This window comes from Panthera uncia (genome assembly GCF_023721935.1).
Source record: "Panthera uncia isolate 11264 chromosome A1 unlocalized genomic scaffold, Puncia_PCG_1.0 HiC_scaffold_17, whole genome shotgun sequence".
In the NCBI taxonomy this organism is placed as follows: domain Eukaryota; kingdom Metazoa; phylum Chordata; class Mammalia; order Carnivora; family Felidae; genus Panthera; species Panthera uncia.
This window is the reverse complement of record NW_026057577.1, coordinates 91,567,635-91,589,517: the sequence shown is the minus strand read 5'-3', so window position 1 is coordinate 91,589,517 and position 21,883 is coordinate 91,567,635. Positions and strand designations below refer to the sequence as shown.

The 21,883-nt window shown below is 49.4% G+C and overlaps 1 protein-coding gene across 1 annotated transcript in view; it reads right to left on the bottom strand.

Annotated features, from left to right (window-relative positions):
- SH3PXD2B (SH3 and PX domains 2B) overlaps positions 1 to 21,883 on the bottom strand; it is a 105,786-nt gene that overhangs the window by 53,913 nt on the left and 29,990 nt on the right. Inside the window, exons 2-3 of the mRNA XM_049648665.1 lie at positions 17,980 to 18,060; positions 6,384 to 6,459 (exon numbers count right to left, since the gene is read on the bottom strand). Coding sequence (XP_049504622.1) covers positions 6,384 to 6,459; positions 17,980 to 18,060 — 157 coding nt within the window. The remainder of the gene's footprint in view (positions 1 to 6,383; positions 6,460 to 17,979; positions 18,061 to 21,883) is intronic.

Below are 21,883 nucleotides of genomic sequence, written 5' to 3'. Positions count from 1 at the left end.
AGTGCAAGGGCTTGAGTGACTGGGGTCGACTAGGCAAGTTTTGGTGAGATAAGGGAGGCTGGACCAATCGTGTGGAAGGAAGGGGCTCCTGCCAGATGAAGAAGGTAGGTCAGATCTGATGATCCAACTCCAGGGTTCTCAGATGGAGCGAGCAGTAGAGAGGACACTCTGATATGTCCAACCTAACAGCTCAGTCTTCTTTCTTCCTCTTTCCTCGTACACCTAGTCTAGTCTTACATTCCCCAAATACTCCACAGTCTTCATTATTTTCTGTCTTTTGCTCTGTCTGGAAAACCTTCCCCATCCAACGTCACCCACTCTCCCAGTGGGAAACTTTTACCCACTTTAAATGGACTAAGAGTTCATGTCTCTTTCTGACTGCACACATCACATTGTTGATTTACATCTTCTTCTTTCCTACTAGTCATGGAGCTCTGCACAAGAAGGGATGGACTGGGCCTTAGTCAATTGTGTGCCCTCACCACATGGCACTCACGTTTGATGAATGTATAAAGGGGGATTTCACTTGCCAAGATGACAAATCCTTCAATTGACAAATCCTTCAAGATGACAAATTCCTTGCAATCAGTTCTAACAGAAGAGTTCCAAGCCTTCCTATTTCACTGAAAACGAACTGAGAATCAATTGATGACTTGCTCGGTGATATCCAGAGCTTCTAGTGTGACATGTGGGCAGGTCACAGGCAAAGACAAGTATATAGGGGCGCCTGGGTGGCGCAGTCGGTTAAGCAGCCGACTTCGGCCAGGTCACGATCTCGCGGTCCGTGAGTTCGAGCCCCGCGTCAGGCTCTGGGCTGATGGCTCGGAGCCTGGAGCCTGTTTCCGATTCTGTGTCTCCCTCTCTCTCTGCCCCTCCCCCGTTCATGCTCTGTCTCTCTCTGTCCCAAAAATAAATAAAAAACGTTGAAAAAAAAAATTAAAAAAAAAAAAAAAAAAAAAAGACAAGTATATAAACGATGCCGCTGAGGATGTCTGGAAATATCCAAGATGCTAAAATGTTATGGGTGAGGTTTGTTTAAAGCAAATTGGTGAGGGGCTCCTGGGTGGCTCAGTCGGTTAAGGGTCTGAATCTTGATTTCGGCTTAGGTCATGATCTCATGGTTTGTGGGAGGGAGCCCAATTCAGGCTCTGCCCTGACAGCACAGAGCCTGCTTGGGATTCTCTAGCTCTGCCCCTCCCCGCTCATGTGTAGATGCGCATGCTCTCTCTCTCCCAAAAGACATAAATGTTAAAAAAAATTAAGCAAATTGGTGAGTTCCCGTGAGTCTCACAGGGGAGAGTCATGGGCAGATGGTGGTCAAGTACATGCACTGACCATTAAGACAGCTTGGCCTTACCCTTTTGGACCTGTCACACAGGGAGGGGGTGAGCAAAATCAGAAATAAGACACCAAGGGGGGGCCAAAAAGGTGGGGGATGGAGACAAGCTCCTCTGCCAAGCTTATCAGAGTGTCAAGAGGTCTCCAGGGGGAAGTCAAAGAGGAAGACACAGGGGGGCCATAGCGTTTCAGACAGCAGAGTACGGACAGCTATGGAGAGCTTCACTTACTTCTGGCCTGAGGAGGCAGGTCAAGGAGAGGAATTTGGGCCATGAGCCTGGCAGGGTAAGGAGAGATCAATCAGCATGCCAACATTGCTCTGGTGAGACCGCATAGAATGAACTTGGGTGAGCAGGAACTGAATAGGAGGAAAGGTCCAAAGGAATTTTCGTAATAGGACAGAACTGGAAATGATGATGGGAGACAGTGTACTGCCTTTGAGATGTTTCATGCAAACTGGTAAGGGAGATTTGCACCCAAAGAGACCGTGTGGCTAATCTAACATTTAAAATTATCTGACCACTTGCTCTTGGGCAAAAGGGCACAATTAGGATATTAGGTAGATATGGTCAGCCTCATAGTGAGGTGTTTTTTTTTTGTGTTTGTTTTGTTTTGCTTAATGTCTACCAATTAGAAAGAAAACAACAACCCACAGTGAGATAAAATACATCTTCCTCATATTCCTTAATAACAAGGAATCTCCTTTGTGTATTATGGTGATTGTTTTAATTCTGCTCATGAGTCAAACTTCGGACATACCATGTCTATTAGGAAAGAAAAAATCGAGAAGAAAATGCATCACAGGATTCAAAGTGCTTGTCTCCAAGGGGTAGAAGACAGAGCCTTTTTGTTTTCTTCTTTGACTTTCCCCAAATTTCCTACCATAAACATGCATTGCTTCTGGAATCAGAAAATTTTCTTGTCCTTTACAATAAAAAAGTAAATTACGCAGCCAAGTGGGGAGGGTTTACAACCTGGCATCCCTGCTCTTATTCAGTTGATAGATAAGTCTCCACGTGAGCCCTCTGCGGGCCAGCACAGGGGGCTGCCCTCTTGGCACTGAGTCAGTGTTTCCCAACAGGGAGGGACCCTGCTGACATTTTGGGTGGGGCAGTCTTTCCTTGTGTGGGAGGGTTCCCCACCCTGCAGGATGTTTAGCATCCGTGGCCCAAATCCAGAGAAAGCGCACAGCCTTCCCAACCCCTTTCCACCCCCAGTCACTGTGATAATCACATTACCACCCTCATGGGTGGGACCATTTGCAGTTTAGAACCCCTAGGAGAATCCTGAGCCTTGAGGAAAAACAAGGAATGCATGCCTGTGAAGAGAAATCTCCTACAGCAAAAACATTTGGTCCCATTTTGATATAACGTCCCTTTCTGTAAATCAGAGGAAGGGTGGAGAGTAGGGTTGTTCAGGCCTCTTACTGGGGAGATCATGACCCAACTCAAACAATTCACAACGGGCATGCTGCTAGCACTGGCCCATGGGAACAGCACAGGCTGGTCCTGGAGGCACCACCATCAAAGAGAATTCACCCAAGGCCCAGCCTGCAGGGGTGGAGAGAGAAGGATGGAGAACTCAGGCACCTTCAATGTCTCCTGGATGGGTGACACAACAACAAAAGCACCATTCCTCTCCCTGCGTGGCCTCCATGGGATAGGAGTCTCTGGGTAGATGTCTGGGGACAGGAAGCCCCGTGGCAGCAGTGGCACCTGCCAGGGAGGCCACAGACTCTGCAGTCAGAGAGGCCCTGGGCCAATTCCAAGGTGGTCTCTTACTGACTATGCTGCCTTGGGAAATTCATTTCTCTCTCAGATCCTCAGTCTCCTTATCTGTAAAATGGGAGAGCAGCCCCTATTCCTTAGTAGTACCCTCCATGACACACGCAGCACAGGGCCTGGCCCTTCCTAGGTGCTCACAAAAAGAGTAAATCACTTAAAAAAACATGGGTTAGATGATACGGCCTTATATTCTGCAATTAAGAGCACACGTTCTTTCCTCAACCTGCAGCTTAGTTTGTGAAGACCTGTCTCCAATGGGCTAACTCATCGTCTATCCGCAGCAGAACTGGAACCTGGCTCAGGCCCTGGGCTGCGGGGCAGAAGCACGTGGTCAGTACCTCCTTGACCGGTGGCTCTGAGTGAAATGCCAGTTGGGCAACGGCCCCTCGTCTGCACCTGATGCCTTTCGGTGTGAGCTGTAGGGAAGGAGGGTGAGCCCGAGGCTTCCCCGGCAGGCCAGCTTTCCTGGAGTGGAAAGGGTGCTCAGCGGAGAGCACAGCCTTTGGTGGGAATGGGCAGGCTTTTGTTTTCCACAGCGGTGGAAGGCCAAACTGTAAGTCTTATTTTTCAAGCTGCATCCTCTGCCAAGTTGGCTTCCCCAGCTCTTGCTGGGATGGAAAATTGTACAGGGCTCCTTTCCCCTCCCCCTGCCTTTGTGCTAACATGAGACTTGCTTTTGTTCTGCTGACGCGGCAGTCCTGGCAGAAAACTGACCCCGAGGAGAGGGGATCTGTCTCCCGCGTTATCCCTGCCGTTGGCCTTGGCTTCAAGGAAAAGCCAAGGGGTGGGCTGGGAAGGAATGCTCTAGGGGTCCTGGGGCCCGACCAGACCACTCCAAGCTGCAAGTCGGTACCCTGAGCAGGGCAAATGGGGCTGAGTCTCTGAGAAGAGCATTTTCATAAATTCGTGGGTGGAAGATTACGTAACCACAAAAGCTTTCAGGGGTTGGGAGAGGGTCGGTTCAAGTTCTTCCCTGTCCTGGGAAGTTTTTTCAGAGCTGGTTTTGCCTTTCATCCAGTGAAGAGTTACAACTTACTGCTTTCCTTCGTTTCCTTGAAGAAAAGCCTACATTTAGAGTCCAGTTCAACTTGAATATTCAGACTGATCATTTATGTATGACTCTCAAATATCAGTAACAAGACATTCCAAAGGAATATCCCAGGATCCTGGTTCTGACTTTGACAGAGAACCCACTATATCCAAGGGCAAGAAGCTTGTAAAAGGGGGTCATGGTCCCATTTTATAGATGTAGAAACTGAGGCTCAGGGGCAGGGGGATGTCATCTGCTGGAAGTCACACAACTGGGTCTGTTGGACTTTAAAGCACACGCTGTGGGGCACTGCTATTTGGCAGCTGCAGTCGGTGCACTGGGTTTTCTCCAATAGGAAACAAAAATTCCAGGGTGATTGCACACTTTCTCCGTGGAAGAACTAAAAACATTAGCTTTTTTAGGCAAATGATTCTCCCAGTGGATGGGGGCCTGGCAAATACATCTACCCTGTCTCTAAACCCACTCGATGATGCTAACATCTGGAAGAACCCACTCGGTGTGTTGCCGACTGCAGAACTCTGGGGTGGGGGAGGGGAGAGTGGGCTCCTGTGTGACCCAGGGAGTCCCCCTCCTCTCTGGGTCTGCTTCCTGTCTGCAAAATGAAAAAGATGGAAAGGGCCCTCAGTGCTAAATATTTGTGATTTGGGGCGATTGTCAATTTGCTGATTGTCTGTACATCAAAATAGTAAGTGCTTGGTTGCTGCTAGTTCTGTGCCAGTCCCTTAGCTAATCCTCATAACAACTTTATCATTTAAGTATCATTATTATCTCCAATTTGCAAATGGAAATAATGTGCGTGCTTAAATAATTTACCGAAGGTAACCGAGTGGATCCACAGGGCACTGGGATTTGAACTTGGGCCCTCTAACTTCAGGCATGAATTTTGGGGCCAGCCCTACCAGTGTTTAACCCCAGCTCTGCTACTTGTGCAAATGCTTATAATTCCTCTGAGCCTCAATTTCCTCATCTGTGAAATGGGCACAGGGTTGTTCTGAAGACTAAATGTGGTAATGAATGTAAAGCACTTAGCCCAGTGACTGGCCTGCAGTAGACATCCAATGTTACTACTTGAAGCAATAACTCTGGTTCGGGTAGCCCCGTTTTTTGAGCTGAAGCCTTCATGCTGTTCCTTCGGTAAGGGAATTTTTGCGGGGGAAAGGAACACTTAATGTCTTGACAGCAGGGACCAGCCATGATTGTATTAACTCCTCCACAGTGCCCAGAGTGGTGCTGGGCACTCAGAAGGTGCTTGGTAGCTATGGTAGATAGGCAGGCAGAATTTCTCAAACGGACCCCAAAGACGTCCCATCCTAGTCCCCAGAGCCTGTGAATATGATGAGATCTCATTCCTGGGCTCATGTTACAATATATGCCATAATTCACTTTAAGTGAGGGAAATTATGCTGGATTAGCTAGGGAGGTATACTGTAACTGTATGAGCTCTTAAAAAAAATTTTTTTTTTAATGTTTATTCATTTTTGAGACACAGAGAGAGACAGAGCGTGAGTGGGGGAGGGGCAGAGAGCGAGGCGGACACCAAATCTGAAGCGGGCTCCAGGCTCTGAGCTGTCAGCACAGAGCCTGATGTGGGGCTCGAACTCACAGATGGCGAGATCATGAGCTGAGCTGAAGTTGGACGCCCAACTGACTGAGCCACCCAGGCACACCGGAAATAGTACTTAAGCTCTAGAGGTACAAGGAAGTAAATTCTCCCAACAACCTGAATGAGGCTGGAAGTGGATTCTTCCTCAATCCTCCAGCTAAGAGCCAGCTTGGCCAAGATGATGACTTCAGCCTTATGAGACCCTAAACAGAGAACCCAGCAGAACTGCCTGGCCTTCTGACCAACTGAGCTGTGAGATAGTAAATGAGTGTGGCTTTAAGCTGTTAAACTGGCATTAATTCGTTATACAGAGATAGCAAATTAAAACTGCAGCCATAATAAAGATGCCACTCACTACAAAAACTTTATGAGCTCTAATTATTCCCATTTTAGAGACAGAAAAAACTGAGGATCCTGGAGGTGAAGTATCTTGCCTAAGTAGATGGTGTGGCATCTGACCCCGAAGCCCATATTCTCAGGCACTAATTTCCACAAATGACTGGGACTCTGGTCATTAGTATTATGTCCCAAGGAAGCTGAGCTGAGAGATCTGGGGGCGGTCCTGGAACCCCCAGAAGCCCCTTCTGACAGCATGTGTCTCACCTACCTGGCAGAAAGGGAATGATCCGCTGTTTGGGATCCTTCTGTCCTCCTTCCATGGGAAATTTGTCCAACATCTGCATCTAAACAGGGAGAAAATAGCAAAAATGGAAGCCTTTAATATGATACATGCATCTCTGACATTTTAAGGGAATTATGTGAAATATGTGATTTGATACATAAAGGCTCACTTTGTTCAGCTTTTCAGAAACCCAGACATGTGCACATGGGAAAGACAATGTCAACTGGACTTAGGTTCTCCATGAAAACAGTTCTTTATGTCCACAGCCGCCATATTAGTGAAGGCTCAGAGCTGGGAGAGACCATTCTCAGTTTTCTTGGGGTTCTCTAGCCACAGGACCTGAAATGTGAACAACACCCCCAGAGCTACCAGAATCCCACTGACAGCAGGCCAATCTGCTTCCTAAGAACTGCAGGTTTTGTTAAGTAACAAACCAGTATGACTCAGTCTGGTTAGGTCTATGCCTGTGAATCATTACACTCCCATGTCCCACTAAGACTCCCCAGGTTGGCTCAACAGATACATCTGTGCCTGAATCTGTGCTAGGTGAATGGGGTACAGAGATGGAAAGATGCACAGTCTAGAGAGAGACTGCAAAGGAAACGGATCGTTACAGGGTGGTGTAGGCGGTACCTGCAGGGAGAGGTGTAGGCTGCCGTGGGGGTGAGAAAGAACAAGGGCAGAGTACCTGAACTGAAAACCTTTACCAGTGGGACGACGCTTCGGATTTGATACACAAAATCACAAGGACCTGCAGCTGTGGTCTTGGGGAAGTGACATACCTTGGGCCTCAACTTCTAATTGGCCATAATGATACCAACTTGCAGCCTTACTTTATGGATTAAGGCCGGGCCGTGGTGATGACTAAGGCTGTCGTCGGATTTCTGGTTCTTCTCACGGTAGATGCGCACATGGTAGGTTTGTACTTCCCACCCCGCACTTGAGCTGGGACATGGCCAGTTAAATGTGAGGGACAAAAGACCACGTCACTTTGGGGTGGACGAGTTACGAGCGGTGCGTGATTCACTACCCCCCACTTCCTTCTGCCACGTGACCGGCCATACTCCAGACCCTGGCTTCTCTGCCACTGAGGGTCCGGAGCCCCCAACAACCTCTGATGGACAAGCATCCCGAGGGAGAGCTGACCCTTGTTGTATAGAGAGGCTTTGTCATGGTGGTATGACCATCCTCCTGGTATCTGGGCCCAGGATTCAAGCAGAGGGAAAGGGAGTCTGGGGTGTCCCAGAGTGATGGCTGGAACGTGAAAAGCCTGCTCATTATTTCCCCTAAGGAGAGAGTCACCCTGGCTTTCAAGATGTCCCTCCAATAGAAGGAGAGAAGCTCTGACTAGCCCTGGAGAAATAAGCAGGGCTCTTGCGCAGGGGGAGGGAGAAGAGGCCGGAAGAGCAAGAGAAGCAGGTTGTCCGTGCCAGGCATAGACTCGATTCTTTAGACACAGGCTCTCACTAAATCTTCAGAATGCTCCTTCAAGGTGGACAAGATTAGCCAGGAAACTGAAGCCCAGAGAGTGGAGAAACCTGCCAGAGGCCTGCAGCCAGCAAGTGGACGGGCCAGAGATGGAAGTCCATGGCTTCTCCGCTGTCGCACACCCCGCCTCTACGAAGCAGCGAAGATAACAACTAACACGGACTGCTCCTCAGGCTTGAGAAACGGGCTGGGGTTTCACGCCTCCTCCACGCTGTCTTATGGGATGCCCCAGGGAGGTGGGTCCCCCTCAGCTTGGCCAGCACCCTGAAGGGCTGCCTGGAGGCCATGGTTTTATATGTGGTTCCCCCCCCCCACCCCCTGGCCCTACTCTGTGCTGTGTGGTGATGGGGAAATGCTTGGTTCATGTCGTTCAGCAACTGGCAAGGCCACGGCGGGCCTTCTGGAAAAGGCAGGCTTCTTGCTTCAAACCCAGGAGTTTTTCGAAGCCAGCACAAAGTAGGCTCTCAATAAAAACCGACGAAAGCAACCAATGTTCACTGAGTGAACACTGTGGAGGACAGCTTTACATGTTTGCCAAGTACCCTGCTTAATACTATTCATGTCACCAATATTAAGTAACAATCAGTAACCTCTACTAACATTTGCTTGGCAGTTTACAGTTAACAAGACTTCTCCTATGCATGATTTTACCTGCCCTTTACAATAACTCTGTGATATAAACGTATGCTCCCCATGTCACAGAGGGGGGAAACTGGGGAGCAGAGAGCGACGGCTGCCTTAGGTCACCCAGCTAAGTGGCGGTCCGGCCAGTTCAAGTATCTTAATGTAAATCCCATTCTCTTTCCCTAAGATCACCCTCAGAGGTGGCTTTGGAATGTCATGCCAACGTGAAAACTCAGCCCGAGATGTAGTAAGTGTAACATTCTGGGCACAGGTGAACGTGTTTTCTTCTGAAAAGCGGGGTGACCCATCAGTCCCAGCTGCAGTCTTTTAGCGATTATAGGTGTTGCCCGACACCATCTTTTTTTGTCCTTCTCAATTATATTTGTTAAGACACTGCTGAAACACCATTACAGGGAACTTAGGGGGGGGAAAAAAAAGGGTCTGCACCAGTAATCCATCCACCCTCCCATGCCCGTTCTCCATTCTTCAGGCTTCCTTCTGAGCCCCTGTCCGAATGTGCATGCCAGCTGAAGAGGCCTCCCCCCAGTGTTTCTTATGGTCAACAGTCTGCTTAGGAAGCTATTCTCTCGTTCTCTGTCCTGACTTGCTTTTTTTTTTTTTTTTTACCCAGACAAGCATGGCCCAAAGAGCTGAAGTGTCTCCCCAAGTGTTATTTATTAATTTGAGGCAGCAGACCTGGGTTTAATGCTGCAAAGAGTAACCACAGATTATTATTACCCCTGGGGACCAGACAGCCCTGGGGTTAAATCCTGATGTTTCCTCATGCCAGCTGTGTGTCAGCGGCCAGACTCCTCACCCAGGGAGCCTGATTCATCATCTGGGGAACAAGGACCACAGCCTGCCTGTCAGGGTCCTTGTGTACATGAATGCTGAATGTGAGCCCTTTAAGGACATACAGGTGCTCGCAAACAGATCCTCCCTCCTTGCACTCTGTTCATAAGGAATACATTATTCTGAAAGTTCTTTGGGAATAATTAGTAGTTTGTGAGGCTGTGATTTTCTTTTTCTTTAATTTTTTTAAAGTTTTATTTACTTATTTAGAGAGAGACAGCATGAACAGGGAAGAGGCAGGGAGAGGGAGAGAGAGAACCCCAAGCAGTCTCCGTGCCACCAGTGTGGAGTCCAGTGTGGGGCTCAAACTCATGAATCGTGAGATCACGACCTGAGTCGAAATCAAGAGTTCGACGCCCAACTGGCTGAGCCACCCCCGGAACCCCGAGGCTGTGTGTTTTTAAAAACTATGTTATATACACTTAACATAAACCATTTCGACCATTTTAAACATACAATTAAGCGGCATTAAGCACATTCATACTGCTGTGCAACCATTACCACGATCCATTTCCAGAATTTCTCCATCTTCTCAAACTAAAACTCTATCCCCCATTAAACACCAGCTCCCTATTCTCCTTCCTTAGCCCCTGGCAACCATCATTCCACTTTCTATCCATATGAATCTACCTATTCTAGGTACTGCATATAATGAAACCACACAGTATTTTGTGTCCGGCTTATTTTTCTCAACATAATGTCCTCAAGGTTCATCCGTGTTGTAGCAGGTGTCAGAATCTCTTCCCTTTTTTTTTTTTTTAATGTTTATTTATATCTCAGAGAAACAGAGAGAGAGAGAGAAAGTGGCAGAGGGACAGAGAGAGAGGGAGACAGAATCTGAAGCAGGCTCCAGGCTCCAAGTTGTCAGCACAGAGCCCGATGCAGGGCTCGAACTCATGACCTGTGAGATCAGGACCTCAGCCAGTCGGATGCTTAACTGACCGAGCCACCCAGGTGTCCTTTCCTTTTTTTTTTTTTAAATGTTTATTTTTGAGAGACAGAGCACATGCATGTGCGAGTGCACGAGCAGGGGAGGGGCAGAGAGAGAAGGGGACAGAGGATCTGAAGCAGGCTCTGGGCTGACAGCACAGAGCCCAACGTGAGGCTTAAATTCACGAACTGTGAGATCATGACCTGAGCCATAGTTGGACGCTTAACCGACTGAGCCATCCAGGCGCCCCAGAATTTCCCTCCTTTTTAAAGCTGAAGAACATTCCATTGCAAGGCTGTGTTTTAAACTTAGCAAAACTCCTCAGACTATCCAAGGCCCCCCACAAGCCAGAGCTGGGTTGTCCAACAGAACTTTCTGCAACCATGGAAATGTTCTCTATCTACATAGACCTTTTACAGTCACCACTAAGTCCTAGGTTGAGCTCCAAGATTGAGCACTTGCAACAAGGCTCTGGAGACTAAAGAATTGAACTTTTAATTTAATTTAATTCTTATTAATTTAAATAGCCTCACATGACTACTGCCATCATAGTGAACAGTGCAGGGCTGGACTAGAACATCCATCCTCCTCGTTTAGCCGTATCCAGGTTTATTTCGCTTTCTTTATCACCCTGTCAATGGCAACTATAGTCTAAGACTGCTATTTGAAAGGACAGAAGATCGGAGGCTTGGAAGCTGTTTTGCTTCTGGTCTTAGTGTGTCCAGTTTCACAGGCCACAAGCCGCTCCTATCCAGAGAACCGTCATCCTTGGCACCCACAGGCCACGTTCCAGACACTCTGTGGGGACCCCCAGACCCAGCTGTCTGCAGCAGCAGGACCAGAGACATGCCAGGCTAAGTCCCACTGTGGACCGCTCTCCTTGGAAACTAGAAAATCCATGCCCCTCCCCCCAGATAATAAAAGGAAGTGGTGCTCAGGGTGAGGAGGACTGGAAACCAAGGAGGAAAGTGAGTCAGTCTGAGGGGTAGGGAGGGAGAGGGAGCCACGTCAAGTGGCTACACTGCAGGCCTCCGAGGGGGATGAGAGAACCCTCCATCAGCAGTTTTCAAGACATCAGCTTGTGGTAGAGAAAAAGGAGACGTGCTGTCCAAGGAAAACAGCATGGAAGCTGGCATGGAGGGCCACACGTGGTTTGTGTTAGTGGCAGACTGGACTTGGAGGGCTTTCCTCCCTCAGTATCACCAAGCCTCACAACCCAGAAGAGCCAGGGCGGCCCATGGGGACCGTCATGTGCAGTTGCTGGCTGGATAGAGGCTGCGTGGTCCTCAGAGCAGGACACAGCATACCTGGACCTGTGTGACACGGCTCGCTGTCCTTGGGGCTTCTGTCCCCTCGAGGAGCTGGCCCAAAGGTTAGCCTGCTCCGGCGTCCCGGTGGACCTGCCACATGGGGCCCGCCTCTCATCCCACCGATCCCTCTCTCTCTCCCTACTGCCCCTCAGTCCATTGCCTCAGTCTGACCTCCTCACTGGTCTGCCTGCCCGTTGGCCTGCGCCGCCACCTCCCCACTGGTGTGTGCCAGCAACTGTGCAAAGAGGGAACAGATGAACGAACGAACGAACAAATGAGTAAAAGAAAGTGGCTATCTGGTTTGGCCAGCCATTGTCCAGGAGAGGGGAAGTTACATTATAATGTTCCAGGTGGAGCAACAGGACCCGGGCTGGGATGCAGAGGCAACTGACCAACACAGTCTCGCTTCTTTCTAGTTTAGAAAGAAAGACTTGCTAACTGTGTGGAAAAGGGCAACGACGGTATTGTCTTCTTAGCGACACACAACTGAGGTGGCAAGAGCTCTTCAGACGGAAGGGAAGGAGGAGTGTATGAAGCACGTACAACACGTGGGAGGTGCGCTGCGATCTCAGAAGAGAACGTCTGTGGAAAGGAGTGTGTCCGAACATTTGGATAAATATGCATGGCGGGCTCCTCAGCCGGCTGTGGGCTAGGATCTCACTGGGAAGCCCCCCCGGTGGGCAAGGCCCGCCTGGGGAGTGAGAGCTCTTGGGTTCTGCCACCCCTGTACTTGCCCCCAGAAGAGACGAGAAAAACACTCCCTTCCCTTTGGCCCCTGGGGTGGAGCGTGGGGGCTCCTGGGCAGACAGTCCCCAAAGCTCAGAAGTGCACGGGGGGGGGGGGGGCAGTTAGACTCTCAGCAGGGGGACAGGCCAGTCCTGTCTCAATCACAGTGGGAAACAAATGACTTTGCTGTGTGACTTGGGACGGCCGCTCCCGTCTCTGGATCTCAGTTCCCTTCTCTGGCGAGAAACAAAGGCGCGGATCGACATGCTGCCTCCAGGTTGCCTCCAGCTCTGAGATGTGCGGCGCCCAGGGCGCAGCATCCCGCGAGAGCCCCTGTGCCTAGGAACAGCCCTCTCTGGGTCCTCAGAGATGGAGCGTTCTTGCATGTGGGACACATGTGAGCTCCCTGCGGGGCAGAGTGACCCAGCTGGCTCGGTGTCCCCCACCATTGTAATTCTGCAGGGCGCCCTAAAAGTCCTGCTTCCTCACGCCTTTACACCTTTGCACACGTGGTTTCCTCTTTGCGGAAAGCCTTCCCCCCGTCCTGCGGGCAGGTCAACTCCTTACTCCTTGTCAAGGCCCTGCTCAGATGTTTGTTCCTCCAGGAAGCAAGCTCTGCCTGGGCTCCCTGGCTGGGACAGAGGTCCCTCTCTGAACACCTGGGGTCTGGCTCAGCACGTGTTTAACCGTGCCTTCTGTGAGGGAAGCCCTGGCTCCAGGGGTGACCGTGACCCCAGCCCAGGGGATAGAATGAACCAGTGGGAAAACTCAGAGGGCAAAGGTCGCACGGTGCAGTATAAAGCGGACCCCCTCATGCATCTGAGGCCCGTTTGTGAAGGGCTTGTGGTCTGCTCGGAGTAGCCCTGAGGATAGGCCCCGCCCACATCTAGAAGGAGGGCCAAATGGGTCTTTGAAGGCCAGCTACAGGCAGAACTCTGAGGCAAAGCTAACTCTGAAGAGACATGGGTGAAGGCAATTCTGGGCCTCAGGGAGGCCGGGGGGGGTCCGTGGTTAGGAGCCCAGGTTTCAGACTCAGTGTGCCGCAGCCTGAATCTTAGCCATGCTGTTTCTGGGCACATGACTCCGCCTCTCTGAGCTTCAGTTTCCCCATCTGTGACATGGGCACAATACCGACTTCGGGCCTGCAAATCAGGACTAAACAAGGCGGTGTAGAAAATGGGCACCTGGCCCATTTCAGTACGTGATTGCTGATACTGTTACTGTGCCACTCAACCCAAATACATTTTCTCTGGGCACTGCCCTCAACCCTGTGGGCATCTTGCTCAGAGGCCAGCTCCCTCCGTCACACTCTGATGGACTCTCCAACGTGGGCCTAGGCTAGGGCAGAAAGGGGTTCAGAGAGGCTGAGTGGCCTGCCCAAGGCCACACAGCTGGGAAGACAGAGGACTAGGACCTGACACCAGGTCTGCCCATTCCAAGCCCAGGGCTCTGTTACCTGCACCCTCATGTCAACGAGACTTGTGGCCAGATGTCAGCTAGTAGTGGCAGGTATGACGATCAGGGTCCGGCTCCTCTAAGCGTGAGAGGGTTAGGAAATCACATTGGAAGGTGAATTGTCGTAAACAGGACCTTCTCGCTGGTGACTGTGAGTCTCTCTTCCCACAAAGGAACCTGAGTCATGCTCCTTCTTTCTATTCCAGGCAGCCTCTCTGGAGAGGATTTCCTCTGCCTGAATGTCTCGTCCCGACCAGAAGGAACATTTACTGGTTTTTGTCATCTACAGGCTATTTCTCCCTTTCTGGAAGCAGCTGTCTGATTTCTTCTGGGGACTATTTCTACTCCTCGATTAGTCTACACTCATTCTCCTCCAGTCCCTAGGCTGGCCCGGACTGACCCAGCCGTCGACCCAAGATGAACCAATGAGACTTTTGCTTAAATTGTTGGGGGCATTCTTCTTTTTCTGAAGCCACCGAGCTGACCTGTTGGATACAGCTTGGAGCTGTGGCCACCACTGTATCACACACCATCCTGCTTGGGCATGAAGAAAGCTAAGAAGTGGAGAGAGCCAGGTCCTCGTGGACGTTTTTGCTCCTGGATCCAGCCACACCTGCAGCCTAGTACCCTTAGACATCTCAGTTACATTTTGCCGATCAATGCTCTTTTTGAATAATCCATTTTGACTAGGTTTCTGTCATCTGCAACTAAAACAGTTCTGACTAAAACAAGATCTCACAGCCAGTAAGTGGCAGTATTTGGATCAAGGCCCAGGATCTTAACCACTCTATTAAACTGGCATCGTCGCCTCCTCTGATCTTCATGCCAGTTCCTAGCAGCAACCCACGCCCATCAATAATCCCAACAGCTGACATTTGCTCAGGGCTTGACAGCCCAGAGACTGCTCGCACACATCATCACTCTTTTTAAAAAAGCAATTGAGAGATACTTCGTGTGCCATAAAATTCGCCCCTTTAAAGCGTACCATTCAGTGGTGCTTAGTACATTCACAAGGCCGTGCAACCAGGGCCATCATCTAATTCCAGAACATTTCCATCACCCCCCAAAAGATACCCAGTACCCAATAACAGCCTCTCCCCTTTTGCCCCTCCCTCCAGCTCCTGGCAACCACTAATCTGCTTTCTGACTCTACGGATCTGCCTCTTCTGGACACACATCATCACTTTTAACTCCATATAAACTTTGTGAAGTAGCCACTAGAGACAGGGGCACTAGACGGCACAGTGGCAAAGAGTGCGGTATCTGGTGTCGCCCGCCCAGTTTCAAATCTAAGTTTGGACATTCACTAGCTGTGTGACCTTGTGCAAATGACTTAACCTCTCTGAGCCTAGAATTCTTCATCTATGTAATTTAATAAACTTAATATGAGGATTAACTGAGTCATTATATCTAGATGCTTAGCCGTCCGTGCTCCAGAAATGCCAGCTGTTTCTTTTGTCATTACCTTGTTACTGGTGAGGACAATCAGGCACAAAGGGGTTAAGAGGCGTGCCCAAGGCCTCATAGCACAGGTGGCTGGGCCCCAAGTCTCCTGACCGAGTCCTCTGCTTTTTCCATTACGCCACATTGGCCTAGCTGTTTCTCCACGAAAGCTTGGCCCTCTCCATACTCTTTTGTGCCAAGTTACTTTTGACAAAGCCAAGGCTACTCACCAGACAGGAGGAAGGGGAGTGTGGGATCATGAAATCACCTCACTTTAGGGTGTCACGGCCCCACACGGGCCGACCTCCTTGCCTGCTCCTCGGGAACAGCTGACTTTGGCTGGTGGGATCCCGCCCTGCCCTCTTCCAGCTTCCTCCTCTGGGTTTTGGGGGGTGGCTGTTTCTAGGACAGCAGGACCCTCTGGAATTCTATGACTTTCCCACTCCAGCCACCCATCTGGGCCTCTTTAAGGCTGGCTGAAGCACTGCCTTTGGACTAACAGGGAGGGGAGTCTGAGGCAGCTATTTATGCTATACCAAACCCCCAATTATTGCCAATTATGCTGAGTGGGGAAGAAAACCTCACTTTTAAGTTCTGGTAGAAACAAGAAAGTTGAGTCAGAACAGGAGAGTGGAGGGAGTACAGGCTTTGGGCCAGGGACACTCGTGATCACGCTCTGGCTCAGGCATTCCGAAATGATGTCACCTCGGGCAAGTCCCTTCTGAACTGAGGGACAGCTAATGGCAGCTAATGTGCTTATTGAGCAAGGCGCAGCTCGATTAACCATCACCACGAATGCATGAGGAAAGTTCTTTCATTCTTTAACATGCAGATGGGGAGACTGAGTCTCAGAAGCATACAGAGGTGACACCAAGCTGAGACCTGAAACACGAAGCTGAGACTTAAACCCAGTCTCTCTAACCCCAGAGGTCAAGGTCTAAAGCTGTGGGTATGCCGCCCTGCTGGCTGCAAAACAGCAGCCATGGACATTTCCATATGCCCTTCTCCTCACTCCCGTCTTCATCCAACCTCCTCTTCTAGATGATGCTGGAGCAAACACCCCAACCTCTCTGGCCAAGCTGACAGGCGTGGAGGTACACTTAGGACCCTTGGGACAATCAGATTCTCTCTCTCCTGGAGACTGGACTCAGCACCTATAAACTCCAGAGGGTTGACAACAGGGAAAAGTGAGGGACTGAGGTGCTGTCTGGAGGATGTGGGCCAATGGGCTAGGGGAGGAAGCCGGTCCAGAGAAGCTAGCAGTTAAACAAAATAGGCTTGATGGGAGACCCTGTGGCCACAATGACAGACGGCTGGGGAGCTGCTGGTCCTCTGAGGGCCAATCAGGTGCTGGTTCTGGGGCCCTGTGGGGCCAGCTTCATTTCCTGCTCTGGGGCTCCATGGGACATACCTGCCTCCTCCCATAAATCTACCCCACTCCTCTCTTCCTGCCTAAGCTGCCCAGTGGCCACTTTGCTCTGTGGATTCCCATAATCCCCGGGACAGCAATCCTGAGTGTCGCCGTTCTCTGTCCCCTCTTATCCTTCATCCTTCTTGGAGGTGTCAGGCAGGCAAGAGGCCTCTGAAAGCAAAATACAGGTGGTCGTCCCTACACAGACCCTCTGTGCGTGAAAAGTCAGTCTAGCAACTTCAATCTCTGAACTGAAGATCTGCTATAATGGATCTGCCTAAGTCACCCCTGCACCTGGCAAAGAGGGTGTGGATCTTGGTCCTTCTCAGACAGGACGATGCCTCCAGCTCATCACATTCAAAGGTGTTGGACATCATCTTCCCTTCCTTTCCCCCAGGGTTCAGCCCTTTCCTGGCCCCCATGCTGCTCCTGCCAAGTCTGTTTTAGCTAGAGTCTTAGCATCGTTACCATATAGTCTCTTTGTGCACTTCTAGGTCTGCTGTAGACTAGAAGAAAAATATAATTTACATATGGTACTGTTTAATTTTGTTGCATTTTGTCAACACAGAACACCACTAATGAGTTCACTGCATTTTAATAATTAGGTAACAGGAGTCTCGGTTGACATTACACAACGACTCTTGGCAGTTTGTTATGTAGGCGTTTGAGATGGTTTTAGTGATACTGGGGAAACCTGCGAGAAGCACATTATCATCTCCTCTTCCTTTAAAATAATGAAATACAGGTTCTGAAAATTCTTTATTCAACATTTTTAGGAATGGATTAGGTCCATACAACCAAGATGTCGGTGGTTAATATCACCCAAGCTTCTAAAAGAACATGTGGGGTCAAGAGATAGGATGGCGTGCAGGACACTGTGTTTGCTGGGACTTCTGGGAAGTGACCTTTCACTCTTTCCTGCTGAGTATAATCCCAGAGCATTTTGTAACCACGTGGGATCTGAGGATAAAGCCAACACCACTGAAAGTAGGAATGCAGGATGAGAGGAAGGAGCTGGGTGAGGTGGTACCATTGAAAACCCTGGATCAATCTGTGCCTAAAGCCAGGAAGGTTTTTTTCTCCTGGGATATTCAAACGTATGCTCCACAGATTTGCATGTCATTCTTGTATAGGGACCATGTTAATTTCTGTATCCTTCTGACTTCAGTAGCTGTGCTGCTCAAGGGAGCACAATGGACATCATTTTTAAGTCTAGGAAAAAAAAAAAAACCACTCTGTGTCCGCTGTGGGGTGAGCATCTAGACCCTGAAGTCAAAATGGAAAGTTAGTCCAATTAAACTTTTCCGACCCTGCAGCCCATTGGAGACTCCAAATCCTTACCTGGAGGTCAAAGAACTTGCTGTAGCGCCGGTAAATGGCCTCTGTGGAGCCACTGGACCATGTGACCCGGATGATATAGACCTATAGAGAGGGACAGAATAGACAGGCATTAACACCAAGGGATCTCTTCCAACATCCAGATGGCGAACAGACACGTGAAAAGATGCTCAGTGTCACTCCTCATCAGGGAAAATACAAATCAAAACCACAATGAGATACCACCTCACCCTTGTCAGAATGGCTAAAATGAACAACTCAGGCAACAAGAGATGTTGACCAGGATGCGGAAAAAGAGGAAGCCTTTTGCACTGCTGGTGGGAAGGCAAACTGGTGCAGCCACTCTGGAAAACAGTATGGAGGTTCCTCAAAAAATTAAAAATAGAACTACCCTACGACCCAGCAATTGCACTACTAGGCATTTATCCAAAGGATACAGGAGTGCTGATTCAAAGGGGCACATGCACTTCAATGTTTATAGCAATGCTATTGACAATACAAAGTATGGAAAGAGCCCAAATGTCCATCGGCGGATGAATGGATGAAGAAGATGTGGTATATATATACAATGGAGTATTACTCGGCAATCGAAGAGAATGAAATCTTGCCATTTGCAACTACATGGATGGAACTAGAGGGTATTATGCTAAGTGAAATCAGTCAGAAAAAGACAAATACCATATGATTTCACTCATTTGTGGAATTTAAGACACAAAACAGATGAACATAAGGGAAGGGAAGGAAAAATAATATAAAAACAGGGGCCCCTGGGTGGCTCAGTCGGTTGAGGGTCCGACTTTGGCTCAGGTCATGATCTCACGGTCTGTGGGTTCCAGCCCCGCGTCAGGCTCTGTGCTGACAGCTCGGAGCCTGGAGCCTGCTTCAGATTCTGTGTCTCCCTCTCTCTCTGCCCCTCCCCTGCTCATGCTCTGTCTCTGTCTCTCAAAAATAAATAAATGTTAAAAAAATTAAGTAATATAAAAACAGGGAGGGAGACAAACCATAAGAGGCTCTTAAATACAGAAAACAAACTCAGGACTGCTGACAGGGTGTTGGGTGGGAAGATGGGCTAAAGGGACAAGGGGCATTAAGGAGGACACTTGTTGGGACGAGCACTGGGTGTGATAGGTGAGTGATGAATCACTACATTCTATTCCTGCAGTCATTATTACACTACATGTTAACTAACTTGGATTTAAATGAAAGGAAAGAGTTGGGGGTGGGGGCGGGGAGCTCTTCCATCTCCAGGACTCTGGAGTAAAGCACAGGGCTGTCAGAAAGACCTGGGTTTGAATCTAAGTTCTGCTGCTGAAATGCTGTGTGGCTTTGGAGAAGTTACTTGCTTTCTCTGGGCCTCAGCTTCCTCCTCAACAGTATGGGTATAACTCCCACCTCTGAGAATTATACAAAGGATTAAGTGAAATCAAGAATGGCAAACATTAACACCCTGCTCATCTCGGGAGATAGTGTTATTTTCAGCACTGCAGGGACTTCTTGCTTTCCACTCAATCCAGAGAGCCACAGGGCTGGCTATTTTTCCAGTCATTCTTAACACTTTGCCTTTTGTCAGAAGTCGCAGAGACCTATGGCTCTTAGCACTGTGATATTTCTCATACGCTAAGCCTCACGCCACTGCCACCAATTAGGGGCCTGGGGCCAAGTCATTTTCTCCCTCCAGGTGTGTTTCCTCATTGGTGAATTGGTCTGACAGCATCTGTTCAGGGTGACAGTGTAAGGATATCACGCGATCGACGATGGGGGGGCAACCACAGGGCCATGTTTCCAATCATTGTCACAAGTCACGGCACATGCAGAAAATAATATATGATGACAAATTTGGGCAAACTGAGGTGGCAGCTGGTCAGAGGCGGTACCTCGTGGCCCCGCACACCACCTGGACAATTAAAAAGGATGTATGTGAAAGCTCTTTGGAAAGGCGGAAATGCTGTATAAACACGATGGGCTCGACGGTGATGGAGGCCATGAGCTGAGGAGTGGCTGGAGGGACAACACATACGTAAATGAAAATAACCTGTGGGCAGTGCACGCCTGTTATTTTTTGCCCAGTACTGATTCCCTTTTCTTCCCACCAAAACTTTTTTGACTTTTCTCCTGGGAACCTCCTTCCCCACCCCAGCACAGTGCCTTAGATACAGAGGTGGGTGCCATTCATGATCCATGGTGATTGGTTGAGAAATGAGCACGTGACCTGTGCTGGGCCAATCAGAGCCAGCAAGAGTCGGCTCTTTTGCTCCAACCCTTAAAAAAGACAAGCTGTCTTTTCTTTGAAGTTGCTAGGCTGTTAGGCAGTAGATCTGGAGCTGTTGCAGGCCATCTCACTACTGCCTGCAAGGATGCCAACATCAGCAGGTTCCTGGGAACACAGTCGAACCGTTAGATCCAGTTCTGCTTGAACCTCAATCTACTCCTGGTCTGTCAAGTTTACTGAGCCGAGAAACCTTGGGCCAAACCTGCCCTCTCGAATTATTTCTGAAGCCAGTTTAAGTTGGGTTTTTGACATAGGTAATCTAGTCCTGACCGAGGCAGGATGGGAGGTAGGAGAGAGCTCTCTGAAGCCTGGAGTCATCACGGTGCACTTTGAACGATGTGGAAACTTTACAAGGAAACTTCCATTCAAAATGGAACAGGGTGGAGAAACCATGGGGGGCTGGAGCCAGGGACCAGCGTGAACACCAGGGTCTCACAGGTAGAAGAAATGAATAATGGAAAGGTAATTCAGGACAAGGTGGGGAAGTGCCCTTGAGTGCCAAGCTAAGTCCACCACGAATGACCTCTCCAAATCCAACATGGATTTTATTTCAAAGAAGCATGATGGAGAGGAAGAAACCTGGGCTCTAGACTCACACAATTTCCTAACCTTGGGGCCACAGCCTCCTTAACTGTAAAATGGGGTCAGTAAGCCCATCTCACACATTGTTACGATGATTATAAGAGGCAAAGCTCTGAGCTCTTTGCCTGGCAGAAAGGAAAAGTTCAAGAAACTTTAGTACCCTGCACTCTGATTCCCCAGGGCCTGTCCCACCCTGTTCATAAAAACAGGCTATTTCAACATCAGAGATTTGGGCATCCGGGCCCACCCCCCCTCCCTTGTTGGTGCTCCCTGGTCCTGGGAACCTCATGGAGCCAAAGAACAGGTCAAGACATCCTTTAGGAGTCACCTTGGAAAGGTGATTTTCTGACAAAAAAGAACTGTCTCCAAAGCCACCCAGAGAGTTGTCAGTTTTATGAAAAAGACATCCATTCTGTTCATCAAGACTCCAGCACAGAGATTCTGAATGGCTCCCATTTGTCATTCATTCATTCATTCATTCACTCTATGACATTTATTAAGTACCTCTTGCGTGCTAGGCACTCTCTGGGTGCTGGGACGTAATGAAGAGCAAGAGCGACCTAGACCTTGCCCTTGGGAAATGGGAAGATGGGCAACAGACCAGCAGACAAGCAAGTACGTATGAATTATAAGTTACAGTCAGTGCTTAGGAAGGACCCAAAGTCTGGTATGATTGTACAATGGGGGAGGCTGGGGTGGATGAGTGTCCCCGGAAGGGAAGACCCACTGGGGCAAGCAGGCTTTGAACGGAGACCTGAGGGACAAGGAGCTGGCAGGGAGAAGAACTGAGAGAAGAGTATTCCAGGCAGAAAGAAAAGGATGAATAAGGATGCGGATGCCGGATGGTTCAGGACATGTCTGAGGTGCAGAAAGGCCATCATGGCAAGCAGAGCCGGGGGAGGAAGGAGGCTGGGGCTGGGAGGCAAGCACCAGCGGCATTATGAGGGGCTTGCAGGTCACAGGGAGGAGATGGGCTTCTATTCTGTTAAGGGGTTTCAAAGGGTGGGGTGTGTGTGTGTGTGTGACATGATTGAACGTATGTTTCAAAAAAAGTTT